A 14,752-nucleotide genomic window follows, 5' to 3' on the forward strand; every position below is an offset into this window, starting at 1 on the left:
AGACATTACAGGAAAGGTGGGCAGTGCCTGTAGCGAGAGCGAGGGCTTGCCCAGACGAGGCGGGAACTTACCCTGTGGTTTGCCTCAAGAGGAAGAATGGGCTGAAGGGATGGGGGAGGCAGAACAAAGCCACAGGAGAAAAAACTGAGGGTTCGTAGAAAAGATGGCTGAAGAGGAAACTGGCCCAGAGGCAGTCTGGTCTAACATGAGAACCATAGGCTTTGGAGTTAGGGACACCTGGGTTCAAATCCCACCTCCATTACTCAGGTGGTGGAAACAGGTCCATTACCTCCATGAGCCCTGCTTTTATCTGTCTCTCACTTTTCTCTGTCTCTTGCCTACATCTGAATGTGTGGTCTGAGCTGGCCAAGGGAGACACAGTCAGTCAGTCATCCCTACGGCCACCAACCACCCAGCAAGGGATTGGACCTGCCCTATAGACTTCAGAGGTAGAAGTAGGACCGGAGGGTGAAACCACAGGGTGGAGGGTATATTTAGGCTCCATTGGATAAAGGATTCTGTAGTAGAAGAGTGGACAAAAGTTAGATTCACCTGTCAGGATGTCTTCACCTCAGAGTTCCAACGTAGACTGTAGTTTACAGAATAATCTTGTTTCCATACTTTAAAATCTATTGTTCAGTAAACCCTCACTTTATGAAGTGGAGGAGATAAACATTTTTATTGCGATAAAATAGACACAACATAAAATTTACTACTTTAACCATTGTTAACTGTGCAGCTCAGTAGTGAAGTATATACCCAGTGTTGTGAAACGAATCTCCAGAACTTCGTCTTGCACATCTGAAACTCTATACCCATTAAATAACAAGTCCCCTTTTCCCCAACCCTCCCTCCCTCCATCCCCTGATACAGTAACCTTTCTACTTCGGTTTCCATGAATTTGGCTACTTTAGATACCTCATTCAAGGAGATTGCTACTGCACTTGCCTTTCTGTGACTGACAGATTCCACTTAATGTGTCGTCCTCAAGGTCCATCCGTGCCAGAGCCTGTGTCAGAACAGCCTTTCTTTCGAAGACTGGATAATATTCTGTTGTATGTGTGCGCCAGATTTTGTTTGTCGATCTGTCCATAGCTGGATGTTTGGGTTGCTTTCAACTCTTGACTGTGGTGAATAGTGCTGCTGTCAACACGTGTGAGCAGATAGCTCTTCGAGACTCTGCTTTCCATGGCTGGATCACACGGTGGTCCTGTTTTTAATTTTTTGAAGAACATCCATCCCGCCTTCCATGGTGTCTGCACCATGTTGCGATCCACTAGCAGCACACGAGGGATTCAGTTTCTCCACATTTTCCCCCACACCTGCTATTCCATTTCACCACATCTTTGCCAACTTGTGATTTGGTAGTAACCCACCTTGACCACTTTCAAGTGCACCATTCGATTAGAAGTAATTGGCTGTTAGAGGAAAATGTAGCAGAAAATCTTTATGATCTTGGGTCTTCCAATGGTTTCTTAAGTATCACACCAAAAACGCAGGAAATGAAAGAAAAAAGGAGATAAAAGGGACTTCATTAAACTAAAACTTTTCATGCACCAAAAAGCCAATCTAGTATGGTGGGGGGTGGGGACCTACACATAGAATGGGGGGAAATAGTTGCAAATCATGTATCTGATAAGGGATTAATATCCGGAGTGTATGTTGAGTACAACTCAACAACACCATAAATAATCAAACAACCTAATTTTTACATGAGCAGAGGACTTGGATGGACTTTTTTTTCCAGAGAAGATATACAGATGGCCAATAAGCACATGAAAAGATGCTCAACATCACTCATCATTGGGAAATTGTAAATCAAAACCACAATGAGATACCACTTCCCACCCACTGGGATGGACGCTATCAAAACGTGGGAAATAACACGCGTTGGTGAGGATGTGAGGAAATTGGAACCCTTGTGCCTGCTGGTGGGAATGTCAAGTGGGAATCATCTTTGAGGCATCTTAATATGTTCATTCTGCAAAGGAGGAAGTTGACACCCAGATGAGTTGGGTGATGAGTAGGAAGCCACCGAGCCAGGAAGGGGCACAACCAGGAACTGAAGCACAGCACCTCACTCTAGCCAGGACACCAGAGGCAGCAAATTCAAACCCAGCCAGTTCTGGATTTGGGGCCCCCATCAGCTCCATGGGGCAGGTGCTGTCACACCAGAGAAGTGGTGTGAGGAGACCACACAGCGGTGTATCAGGTCTCCCTGGGTGCACGGCAGTTCTTCTGAGTCTGGGACAGTGTTCCCACCAGGCAGAACAAGCTGAAGGTCAGAACACCTCAGGGTCCCATCAAACACCCTCTGGAATCTGAGCCTTGACACAGTCTTGAGGAACCCCCCATTGAGGCTCTCAGTGTTGTTCGCCCCTTGACGTTGCCTTGGCCTTTGCCTCCCTCATTTGCTTGACTGCTCCTTCACAGCCAAGCCATCTTTCCAAAGGAAAGCAGCCATCCTCAGATAGCAGCTGTGTGTCCAATCACCCTGAGTGCAGCTGGGTGGCTTGACATGTCCAAACGTGTCCACATACAAGTCACTGTGCTCCTTAGACTGGTTTAGTGTCCCCAGTCCATCCTTTCATGGGGGGAAAAAAACCATGAGATGCTCTATTAACAGCAAGTGGGCTTGTCATGAGGACCAAATGAAATAATTTACATAAATCACTTTAGAGCCCAGTGCTGGTCATATTAAGTCCGTCTAGTACTACAAACTGGCACGTGGTAGAGCCAGGCTTCATTTGAAGGGACCACATGAACACAGTTTCCATTCTCCTGGCTAAACAGTCTCCTCCTACACATTTGTGGTTATTAACCTACTTCTTATTATTAATTGTTAAGTTGTCAGTGCCTCGAGGCTAGGATACTGCCACTTTGTGCTGCATTCCTCTCTCCTGCATAGTGCCTGATACTCAGAGAGCCTCTGGTGACTGGTCAGGGGGTCTCCAGTGACCTAGATTGAAGAAGGACATGTAGGAGAATCGAGGAGGGTTACAGATAACCATCCCTAACACAGCTATACTAGACACCATGCTAAGTATTATGTCATGTGATGAGAGAACTAGAACCAGCATTCTATGCTGAAGACAGCAAAGTGAGCCTCAGGTGGTAAGAAACTTGCACAAGATTGCATGGCTTGAGAGCGAGATTCAGGACTCCTCTCTTGCTCCTGATCACCACCCATTTGCCCCTGTAGCAATAACCAGGAAGTAATAACAGGGATCCTAGAAGAATAATGTCAGAAGGCCAAAGCCAGAATGCGAGCTTATGAAAATATTAAGAAAAAAAATAGAAAAGGGGTGCCTCTGGCTCTTGATTTCAGCTCAGATCATGATCTCAGGGTGATGAGATGGAACCCCTCGTCAGGCTCCGCCCTGGGTGTGGAGGCTGCTTAAGATTCTCTCTCTCCCTCTCCGCCCACCCGCCCCCCCCAGAAAAGAAAGAAAAACAGAAATTGCATTTTATGATTCAAGTAAAAAGAACCAAAAAGTTAAGGGCAGGCAGTGTAGAGGCTACAAAAGACAAATGGGAATGGGTCTCTTGGTTCCTCTTCTTCACCTGTCTTCTCAGCAAAGGACAGCTGTCTTTTACCTGGATAGCATGACAAAGCTTTTGGCATCATTATGTATAATCCCATTTCGTTGCCCTAAACAAGCGGTTCTCAACATGGTCCCTGGACCAGCGACATCAGCATCACCTGGGTACTTGTTATAAATACAAATTCTCAGGCCCAACCCCAGCTTACTGAATCAGAAACTGCATGTTTGAGGCCCAGAAATCTACATCTTCACAAACCCTACAGGTGATTCTGATGTACAGCACAAGTTTGAGAACCTGTACTATCAACAAAACCAAGACCTATTAATATCTCAGGAGATATTATGCACTAAGACCACTGAGCAGTTGGCCCTGACCTTTCCCAAATCATGCCCCAATTTTCTAAACATGGGAAAGGATGGACTCCAGCGAGCTTGTTGTCAACCCCAAGCCAGAGTTTCAAAATGTTTATCAGTGCAATGGCTCAGGAACACCTGAAGATGAAGAAGCAAATATCAAGACCAGATGTCCTCATGGGAAAGCAGCAGGGCACACTGCCCCAGTCTGCTCTTCTGAGGGGGTAGTAGACAGATAGACCCAGGATCGGTGTCGTCATTTTCATATCTTGGTTCAAGTCAGATACTTTGACAAAATATTGCTTGAGCAGCATGGAGAACTGTGATATTTCAGGGAGTAAAAAGGAGCAAATGTTAAGTCTCTTCTTAGAGAAACCTTGTAAGATAGATACTATTTTTATCCCCATTTTACTCACAAGGAAACAGGCTCAGAGACCAGGTAACTCAGATGAGGAGGAGGGGGACTCGAACCCATGTGTATGGGTTTCAGTTGTGTCTACTGCCATGCCCCTTCTCATGTCCTTGACAGACTGGCCACTGTCTGTTGACCACAGATACCCAAATGACTAATTAAAGGTTGACTTCATGGGGGTCTCTAAAACACACCACCAGCTTCCTGTACTGCCAACTGTCCCCATGTTTTTTTAAGATTTTATTTATTTATTTGAGAGAGACAGAGAGATCACAAGTAGTCAGAGAGGCAGGCAGAGAGAGAGGAGGAAGCAGACTCCCTGCCGAGCAGAGAGCCCGATGTGGGGCTCGATCCCAGGACCCTGAGATCATGACCTGAGCCGAAGGCAGAGGCTTTAACCCACTGAGCCACCCAGGTGCCCCAACTGTCCCCATTTTTACCAGTAACTTAAGTGAAGGCATCAATGGTCTCCTTAGTCAGTTTGCGGAAGACACAACTTTGGGGGGCATTCCTAATAATTGGGGCCTCAGAGTTGAATCCAAACTTCTTTTGATAGACTGAAACAATGAGCTAATCGAAGAGGGAGAAATTTAATACAGACAAATGCAAGATTCTGTGCTTAGGTTCTAAACAATTGTACATGTGTGATGAACAGTACCAATCAGCAGCAGGCACGTGGTTTCTCAAAGGGATAAGATGATCTTAGATCACAGCGATGGATGTATAATGTTTTGAGACTCAAGGAGGTCAGCAATGACCTTGGTCAAATCTGACCTGGAGAAGTTTTGGGACCCAGGCTGGAGAGGCACCCCAGTGGCAGAGAAATTCGAAAGTCTAAAGGTTAGGGGAGAGAGGTCTCCAAGGAGCGTGGGAGCAAGCTTTCTTCAATTAACAAATATTTATTTGCTATAACCTAGAAGGCCCCGGGCCTGTGCTGGGGGAACACAAAAATCAATGAAACAAGGCCTTTGCCCTTGAGTGGCTCACAGATTTGGACTGCAAGGCTCCAGATGTAGAACCAAGGTTGAGAAGGGATCTACGAGGATTCTGACTTCATCGGGGTGCTGAGAAGAGCATCCCTACAAATAAGGTTCTCTGAACTGAGCTTGGTTGCCTCTTGTTCAGGCAGCAGTGAATGCTCCTTGCTGGGCCATGACTTGGGAACTCCGCATCCTACAGAATTAGTGTATGAGTCTGTCAGCGCTGCTGTAACAAAGGACCACAGGCCATGTGGCCTAAATGGACAACAGAAAGTTATTGTCTTGCAGATCTAGAAGTCCTTCTCAGAGCACTGAGGGAAGACCCTCCCTCAGGCCTTCCTCTTTCTCTTGTGGAGGACCTTTCTCCAGGCCTTTCTCTTGTGGAGGACCATCTCCATAATTCTCTCTGTGTGCCTGTGTATCTCCAAATCCCCCCTGCTTATAAAATTGGGTTGGAACAGGGGTCCCCTTAGCAGCCTCATTTTAACTTGCTTATCTCTGTAAAGACCCTTATCTCTAAATAAGATCGCATTCTGAGGTACTGGAGGTTGACCTCCACAGATGAATTCTGAGGGAATATCATTCAACCCATACTGGTTGGGTTAGATGGTCCACACTTTCCACTCAGAGATTCATTGATTCATCACACCTGTGTCAGCAGAACCTCTAACCACCAACTCCTCTGGAGATTCCTGACATTTGGGGGCCTTTATGGGGCCTGGGCATTGCAGGGAGGGGGCAGTGTGGGGCAGAGAAAACCTACCCTTTGAATCTTACTTCCAGGGGGCTTTGGGTTGTGTCAGCCTGCAAGAGTGGCACAGTGCCCTGGCTGGCTGTTGGCAAGGGAAGAGAACAGCCCAGGGGAAGGACACCCCGGCAGTTGAATATGGCTGCAGGAAGGGGAAAACTCTGGTCTGCAGATGGTAATGAATGGCTCTGATTCAATTACGACAATAGGGAAGGCTGTGACCCGTGGAGAGGGTGGCCCTCGGGCAGGAAAGCAGCCCACTGCCTGGCCCATTTAGCCACCCAGACCACAGGCCTGGTGCAGAGGAAGCCTGTGAATTGGTGCTTAATTAGGCACCAAACGTGCTGAACGTCAGCCCTAGGATGGCAGTGGTCCAGCGGGCATCCCTGCCAGGGCCGGAGCAGCAGATCAGCATTGTGGGCATTGCTGTCTGGCAGTGGGGAGCAGAAACCTGCACACTGGACGGGCAAGAGAGTAAGCATGGCGCAGAGAATGAGAGCCGAGACCAGCGCAGGTTGGAGGACCCTCCTCCCAGACATGGCCATCGCATGGTCCTAAGAGCATGTCCCCAGATTCAGTCCAGGAGCTGGGTTCCGGTCTCCTCCAGGGGACACAGAGTGCAGAAGTATATCCCATCACAGTGTTACATAGAGAAAAAGAAGGAGGTCTGTGGTCTTAAGGCACAGATGGTATTTCATCATTTTTCATAGATTGTCTCAATTTTTTTTTTCAAACAGCAATGCACATAGTAAAAAGAAAAATCCAAACAGTATAAAGGATTTAAAGCGAAGAACGAGTGAGCCCTCCTCCACAGAGACAGTCTGTTACACTGGTTTTCTGTGTGTATTCTTCCAGAAATATCCACTTTTACACATAAGGGAGCATGTTTTAAACATCGTACCTTGCTAAATTCTGGAAATTATTCCACATCAAAGCACACCACCTTGCTCTCCTTCACAGTGTCTGGACCATAATTTATGGGAGCAGAAGTCGTTGGTGGGCATCGCAGCTTTTTCCAATCTTTTGCTAGTATAATCAGTGCTATAGTGATCATCTTATACTGGCATCTACATACATATGTACATCTAGAGGCTCACTTTTAGGCATGCCGTTGCTAAAAAGAGATGCATGTAAGCATCATTAGTTTTTATAGAGGTTACCAAATTGCCCTCCCTAGAGGCAGGTACCAAGTTACAGTCCCACCTCCGGTGATTGAAAATGCCTGCTTTCCCATAACCTCACCAGCTCACCAGCATGGTAGGTCACCAATACTTGTTCTCTTTGCGAATCCAATGGAAAATGCCATCTGATTGTTGTGTGGAATTGGATTCCTTTCATTATAAATGAGGTTAATTATAATTTTTTTTCCTGTTTGGAGCGGCATCAGTTTAGATTCCAGAATCCAACACCAGCCACAAGTTTTCAGCCCCCAAGAGGTAGACTTTCTGAAACCCTGCTGGGCCAGAGGTGATCCCTGTGAGTGCCTCTCGACACCCGCAGGGACCCCCCATGAAGGAGGAGGAAGCTCTGAAGTTATCAGCCATCATGATTTTTCTCCTTTCTTTTGGCAACAAATGGTCTAAGGCACGACTAGCCTGCCTCTCCCATGTACAGACCTGCAGGTCTGCAGGAAAACCAGCCTCCTTGGTTTCTTCCAGTGCCCCCCCCAAGGAGACACTAGCCTCTGCTTGCTCATTTTCTCTCCTGGCTTCATAAACTAGAGATTTGTGGTGCACCCACTTTACACATGAGCTATAAGGATCTGGGGTTATATAAGGAGTAGGAAGTCAGCCCACTGGCTCACAGAATTGTAAATTGTAGGGGAGGGGAAAGACAAGTAAATAATGATAGCATAGTATGGTTAAGTGCTGTGATTGGAAAAGAACAACGTAAAATGGACCCATCTGGGGAGGTCTGGGAAGTGACATCAAAGCTGAGACCATAAGACAGAGTTGCTGGCCAGGAGAGCTGGGAGTTGGTGGTGTCTTGGTAGGAATCAAGAAGGTCCTTATAGCGTGTGGCTCTGAGGGCCAGGTGGTGGGAGGGATCTCAGTCCCAGGTCACAAGGGCTTCCCAAGCCTGGCCAAGGCCACTGGGTATTGTCCTCGGGACTCCAAGAGTCCCTGGAGAAATTCTGGTGGCATGGTCATCCTTCAAGTCAACCTTGTTTACTTGAGTGAAGGATACTGGTTTGGGTGGGCACTGAGGCTTAGGGACCAGGAATCGACCTCAGGCATCAACAGGAATGGGTCAGCTCTGCACTCCAGCCCCTAATCTTGAGACAAAACCCCCAGCTCTCCATGCTCACAAAGCTGGGCAGCCTCATCCTGAGGTATTCCCCCAGGAGACAAGAGCCCTGGGCAGTCTTCCCAAGGAAAAGACAGCAATGGGCTATGGACCCCCAGACCAGAGCCCAGGCTGCTGGTGTGGATAATGGGAAACCAGGGGTCTGAGGGTTCTGCCCCCAACTTTGCTGCTCATCTCGCACAAAGTGTCCCCAAGTGTGCCATGGCAACCACCTGTAAGGCATTCCTGCTCCTTAAGGGACAATATGAGCTATGTTCCACAAAGTGCTTTTAGCATCTTAGAGAAGGCGGTTTTGGTCCCTTTTTCCCACAGTGGCAGCCACTGTGCTTGCCACATACCGAGCTCAGGAATTCAGAAAGAAGGACAAATGTGCTTTGGAGATGATTTTGGCGATCCTCGTCTATAGCTGTCCATGCTCATAAAATACAGCGCTTAATCGTCTTGGCAATTGGGATAACCAATTTGGAAAATAATTACTGCCTTCTTTATGATTACTTTGCCTTCTAATTAAAATCTCAAGACTGGAATATTAAAGGTGCATTGTCAATACAACGTCTCGGATGCACCCAGCTAACCTCATTTGGGAAGGCAAAATTAATTAGTTTGTGTTTTAACACCCAGCTGTTATCCTGAGGAAGGAAATCGTCTACAAGTCAGCCACACACACAGTCTCTAAGCTGGCCAGAGTGGCCGAGGGGGATAGAAAGGAAATCAAGAGTGATTTGTTCCCACGTAACTCAGTCAGCGGCTATTACAAGCTTCTCATTAAATGGAGCCCCCGCGTCCCAGTCAGACATGGCTCAGGAGTGTTCTTGTTCACCTGTGGTGCCGGGATGGGAAATAAGTCAGCCCCTCCATGCCACAGAGTTCCCCATTCATTCTGGAGCCTCCTGGGCTGTTAATACCTCTCCCAGTGATTGGTTCTTGGGGGAAAGCCGGCAGCAGATATGAGAGGCTGCGCCCCTCTCTCCCTGTCCCTCCCAGCCACGGGTACAAACCTGTGTGCCATGCTGGCTTCCCTCTTCCTCTTTTTTGACTTCTTCCTATTTTTCAGTTCCATGTGAGTCAGACATTTGCTGAGCACCTGGAACCCTGGATGATAGATAGTGGTTCTAGGCTGCGTGGCAGTAATGACACCCCAGCCCCTCGCGGCTTAGCCCAACAAGCTGATTTCTCATTCATGGGAAGTGTGATGCAGGTCGGCACTGGCTCTCTTCCAGTCAGTGATCCAGGGATCTAGGCTTCTTCCTTGTTAGGCTGACACCATCTTTACGGGAGGCTTGGAGGGTCCCTAAGGCAGAGGAGAAGGTTGGCCCCCAAAGGACACACTTCCTGTCACAGCTTCTTGGCCAGAACTGGTCACGTGACCACAGCCCCATTGCAAGGAATGCTGGGAGATGTAGGAGGGCACATGGAGTGTTTGTTGAGTGCTTCTGTCCGTGCCACAGTGCACTGATTGTGCCATGCAGGGAGCCAGGAGCCTCTGAACCCCCTACCAGGGCTGTGAGGCATGACCCCTGTCCCCAGGGAGATGCCAGCACTGTTCTGTGTAGGAGGGTCAGGCCAGATTGACAAGCACAACAGCAGAAGTAGAAGCCAAGTTCATGATAATACATGGAAGTGATTACCTCAGCATGAACTAGGAAGAAGAGGGTGGAACAAAAGGAACATTTCCAGGAAGATGTAATGCGTGTGCTTAGTTTTGGTGGGGAGGGGAAGACAGTTGACCCTGGGGACAGGAGGAGGAAAGTCCCACCTGCAGGCAGGGCGCAGCATGTGTCCGAGTAACCTCAGACCTCCTGCAGATCAAACTCTTCCCTCCATGTCTCTGAGCACAGCACTGATGTCCTGAGAAGAAATTCATTTCTGAACGCCTTCTCAGGCTAAGGCCTTACAATAGGAAAACAAACAAACCACAAATCCCTAATAAGGCATTTGTGACCGGTGTTAGGGCTTAAATTTGCTCAAGGAGCAAATAGAACTGTGCTCTCAGGGAGGGACACTGCAGTGGCTTGCACGTCCCTCGGGAGGATCGACAGCCGGCTCATGTCAGGCCATGACCCTCCTGGAATCACCATGGGGTGGAAAAGGCCCAAAACCAGGAGTGGGGAGTCTACGCCGCATTTTTTCTAAGCCTTCTCTAACCAGCAGCTCGAGGAGTGCCTCTACTCGGGCCTGTCTCCCTGGACTCTCCTGTTTTCCTTCTGGAACCTGAAACAAGAGAACAAGTTCAATCTGGGAGGCCCACGGATCACCCACACATATGGTCTGCTGACTCACCCAACAGGACCTCACATGATGTTTCTAATTTTTTTTAATTAGTTGCTAACATTCAAAAATTTGGAGAAATGGCATAAAAATCCAGCTCTCTCATACACCCTTCGACACCACTATACTGGACAACAATAAAACTGGTTACCCCTTTAAATGCCACAGCACCATGGGACCCTCCCTGTTGTCTTGGCAACCCTGAGGCCAGGCACTGGTTTTCCCTTCACATCCCAGCTCCTAGCTCCCAGCTCCCAGTTACATCTCCTGCCAGGCCACGGGACTTGACAAGTTCCCCCGGCCAAATCGTCTTTAAAACTTGATGACTATTCCTGAGGCTTTCTCTTTGCCCATATTTTCTCTAAATATACCTCATTCAAGCAGAACCACCCACCAATGAGAGCAGGGCTTCTTAACCTTGGATGCACATTTGAATGACTGGGGGAGGTTTTAAAAATCCCAGTGTCCAACCTATACCTGGAGGTTGTACTCAGGATCTGTCCTCTTAAAGCTCCAGGTGATTCAGTGTACAGCCTTGGTGAAGAAGCATTGAGTTAGAATTGAAAATGCAATTTTATGAAGGGGTGAGCTCCCCATCATCATAAGTAATTAAAGCAATGTGGATGAGCACTTTGCAAGGATGTGTGGGGTGATCCAAATATCAGCTGCTACTCTGCTGGGGTTCTTTCCTCCTTCCATTTCCCTGCCTTTGCCCCTCAGCACCCTTCCCAAGCTCAGTTCAGCCACATTGAACCTACAGTGTGCAAGTTATCTCAGGAAGAGCATCTTATCTCGTGAGCCTCAACGACGGACCCCCCCACCCCCAAGCCAGCACCATGCCTTCCGCATATTAGCTGGGAGTAAGCCTCTCAGCAGTTCAGGGAAGAAATGATGAAGGTCTGTGGGATGTCCACACAGGCTTTTCCCTATTACTTCCCAGTTGTGTTTGTGGTTAAGGGAGCCATTGTCTTGCTCTCTGCCTTTGTCCCCTCCATCTGATTCTGGGTTGAAAAATTCACCCATAAGGAAGTTTTTTGGCCCAGACAGAATGAAACAGGAAAAGAAGCAAGCAAAGTGGTCTTCAACTGACAAGCTTATGACAAAAGACTGGCTGTCTAGGGACTCTCCTGGAGGTCGGCACAGTGCCTCCGAGAATCATGTTTACAGGATGGGGTGAGGGGTCCTTGAAATGTGTTTCATTATATAAAATATTACATTATTTACTAAAATTATATGGGTTACTAGGAATCTGTAACCTTTGTCTGTTTCAAAGGTTAATCTCCTCCGGAAAAAAAAAAAAGGATTTAAGGTGAACTTTCTGGAATGTCTTGGTGTTTCATTTTTGGGTCGGTAGAAAGAACCACTTGCAAGAGGAAAGGCGTGCTGGAGCTTCTAGAAAATCTTCCCCCTGCCCAACCAATTTTTCCCCAAAAGCACTGTGAAGAATATGAGACCGTTTCAACTTTCAGCAACACGTAAATGTTTTGCCTGGCATACGTTTGATTCTGGCTTGAGTTTAATTGGTGCGTTTGACTATAAAGTCACACTTTATAGGGCTGAGGTCCTCAGGAGCCGCGCTGGGGTTGGGGAGTGGATGTTTTTCACAGAGGCAGGTGGACCAGGTGCAGTGAGGCGCATAGAGTTTGAGGACAGAAAAACATGGCCAGTGTCTGGTGTGGACACACAGTAGTGAGAAGTTGATGGTAAGGAACTCCATCTTTCCACCAAGGCATATGCATTGCCTTTAAAGGCATCCAGCGTAGGGTTAGCAGAAGCTTTTTATGAGAAAGAAAGAGGTTAAACCGCACATCCCGGTGAGTTCTAAATCCAAGCAGAAGAACCATAGTGGAAAGCCAAAATGGCGGCAAAGAGAATGGACATTTTCCTGCTTCTGGAGAAAGGTCTAGATTGAGTTGAAACTTGGAGATCCTCTAGTCTATGGCCCATTATCACAAAGATGTGAAAAATTAGTTCCAGCAGGGAGAAGTGACCAACCCAAAGGCACGCAGGTAGCTATTAACAGAACTGTCACTTGAAGCGCAGATCTAAAAAGTTGGTAGCTCCCCAGACCCCTGTCTCCTCATCTGTGGATTGGAGCTGGGTTCTTCCTCAATGCTGTCTTGGTTAAGGTAAACTGAGACCTTGTATGGGCAGAGGTAGCTCAGTGCCTCCTCCAGCACTGGTGTCCATTAGCCCAATGCTGTGCTCTTCCCAATTCTCCATAGCTCCTCTTGCTATCCCTGCCAGATTCCTAGGTAGGAAGTCGGAACTCCCAATTCAGAAGGAGATACACCAAGCACCACAACAGGCCTTGAGAAGAGAGCATGGCTGAACCTGGTTTCACCGGGCAGAGCACCCTCTGGTGTCTCCTCAACTCTGACCATAGGTGGGCAGCCCGCATTAGAGGGTGGAGGTCCTGCAGGCAGGGATGGAAGGAAATCCTATGACGCTCAAGAGACAAGGAGGTCTCTGCTGGAGTCAGGAATGGTGACATGCAGAGGGAAGCACATGGGACCCTCCGCAAAGGGAAGATGGGGGGGCACCGTACAAGAGCCGCCCCTTAATAGGGGGTCTGCATGCAGCGGCCCAAGCAGCAAGCTGTCACACCCACATGAGTCCTCTTGGGCTGGCTCTCTTGTGCTCCCACAGCAGAGGCCAGGAGCGTGACTGCAAAGCCAAAAATATCCACCAGCTGGCTCTTTATAGAAGAAGTTTGCCTGTTCCCACTTTAGATTCCAACAGGCCTTAGCCCAGGTCAAGGTCTTGCCCTTTCTACCTAGGTGGCATGGGGCAAGCCACTTTTGTCTCTGTGCCTCATTTCTGCATCTATACCTCCTAATGGGCTCCTCATGTTTCCATAAAAATCGTATATGGGAAAGCTCACAGCATAGGGAAGAGTTCTGTTTCTTAATAAAGGTAGGTAGTCAGTCCTCTGTGAAAGGAACCAGGGGTCAGTGGTCTCCGCACCTCCTGGAGTGGTGAAGACGAGGCAGACTGCTGGACAGGTTAAAACTGTCCTCTTCCTGGAAAGGATGATTCACAAACTCATGTTTCTTTTCTCTTCTTTTTTTTTTCTTTCTTTTCTTTTCTTTCTCTCTTTCTTTCTTTCTTTTTTTTTTTTTTTTCAGGTACTGGCTAACCAACAAGGTCCACATCAAGAGACCCACCACTGGTCTCTTGATGTACACCCTGGCCACACGTTTCTGCAACCAGATCTACCTCTATGGCTTCTGGCCCTTTCCACTAGATCAGAACCAGAACCCCGTCAAGTACCACTATTACGATAGCCTCAAGTATGGCTACACCTCCCAGGCCAGCCCCCACACCATGCCCTTGGAGTTCAAGGCCCTCAAGAGCCTGCATGAGCAGGGGGCTTTGAAACTGACTGTTGGCCAGTGCGATGGGGCCACGTAAGGTGGGCTCCCCGTGGGACTCAGTGGCTCACATTTCCTGCCAGCTACACCACAGGCAGATGGGAGTCGGGGTGGCGCAAATTATAGAACAAGCAGGCTAGTGGTTTTCTTTGTTAAAGTGTAAAACAGTGACCAGAATATATATATATATACCTGCATATATATATTGACCTGAGTATTTATAACTGTGTGGTGTTCATCTAGCATTAGGCAGATAAGCCACAGGAAGAAGGTGTGGAGAACCCACCCAAACCGGATTGAGACTCAGTCCATCTTTAGGGGCAGAAGGACTTGACATGAAAAGAAGCCAGTCCCATGACTTTGGATGATCTGGGTTGGAGAGATCTTTGGGCTCATGGATGAATGGAGAGCCCCTTCTTGGCAGCTGCCCCAAGCCTCTGAGACACGTGGATTCTGGGTGAGCCAAGACCCAGAGGGGACAACTGGACCCAAGTCTAAAATGGTGCTGTTCACAGAGGAGAAGGAGGTTGAAGGGTTCAGCCTGGCAAAGGAGGACAAGGACACCAAGAAGCAGAGGCCACTTCAGGGCCACGAGCCTTGTTCTACAAACTTAGAGTAAAACTGTCCAAGGGATGATTCACGGTGGACCCACCTGTTCCAGACAGGCTTCCACAGCTATGGAGAGACGGCTGGAGAAGAAACCAAGGACAGTCCATACTCTGGCTTTGCAAGAACCACCAAGAACCTGGACAGACCAGGCAGAT

General features: G+C 48.1%; 1 protein-coding gene across 1 annotated transcript in view; it reads left to right on the plus strand.

Annotated features, from left to right (window-relative positions):
• Positions 1-14,162, plus strand: part of ST8SIA2 (ST8 alpha-N-acetyl-neuraminide alpha-2,8-sialyltransferase 2) — a 62,504-nt gene extending 48,342 nt beyond the window's left edge. Inside the window, exon 6 of the mRNA XM_032342114.1 lies at positions 13,743-14,162. Within this exon, the coding sequence (XP_032198005.1) occupies positions 13,743-14,028 (286 nt within the window). The 3' untranslated portion in view covers positions 14,029-14,162. The remainder of the gene's footprint in view (positions 1-13,742) is intronic.
• Positions 14,163-14,752: the final 590 nt, after the last annotated feature.

The sequence above is a fragment of the Mustela erminea genome, chromosome 5 (genome assembly GCF_009829155.1).
Source record: "Mustela erminea isolate mMusErm1 chromosome 5, mMusErm1.Pri, whole genome shotgun sequence".
Lineage (NCBI taxonomy): Eukaryota > Metazoa > Chordata > Mammalia > Carnivora > Mustelidae > Mustela > Mustela erminea.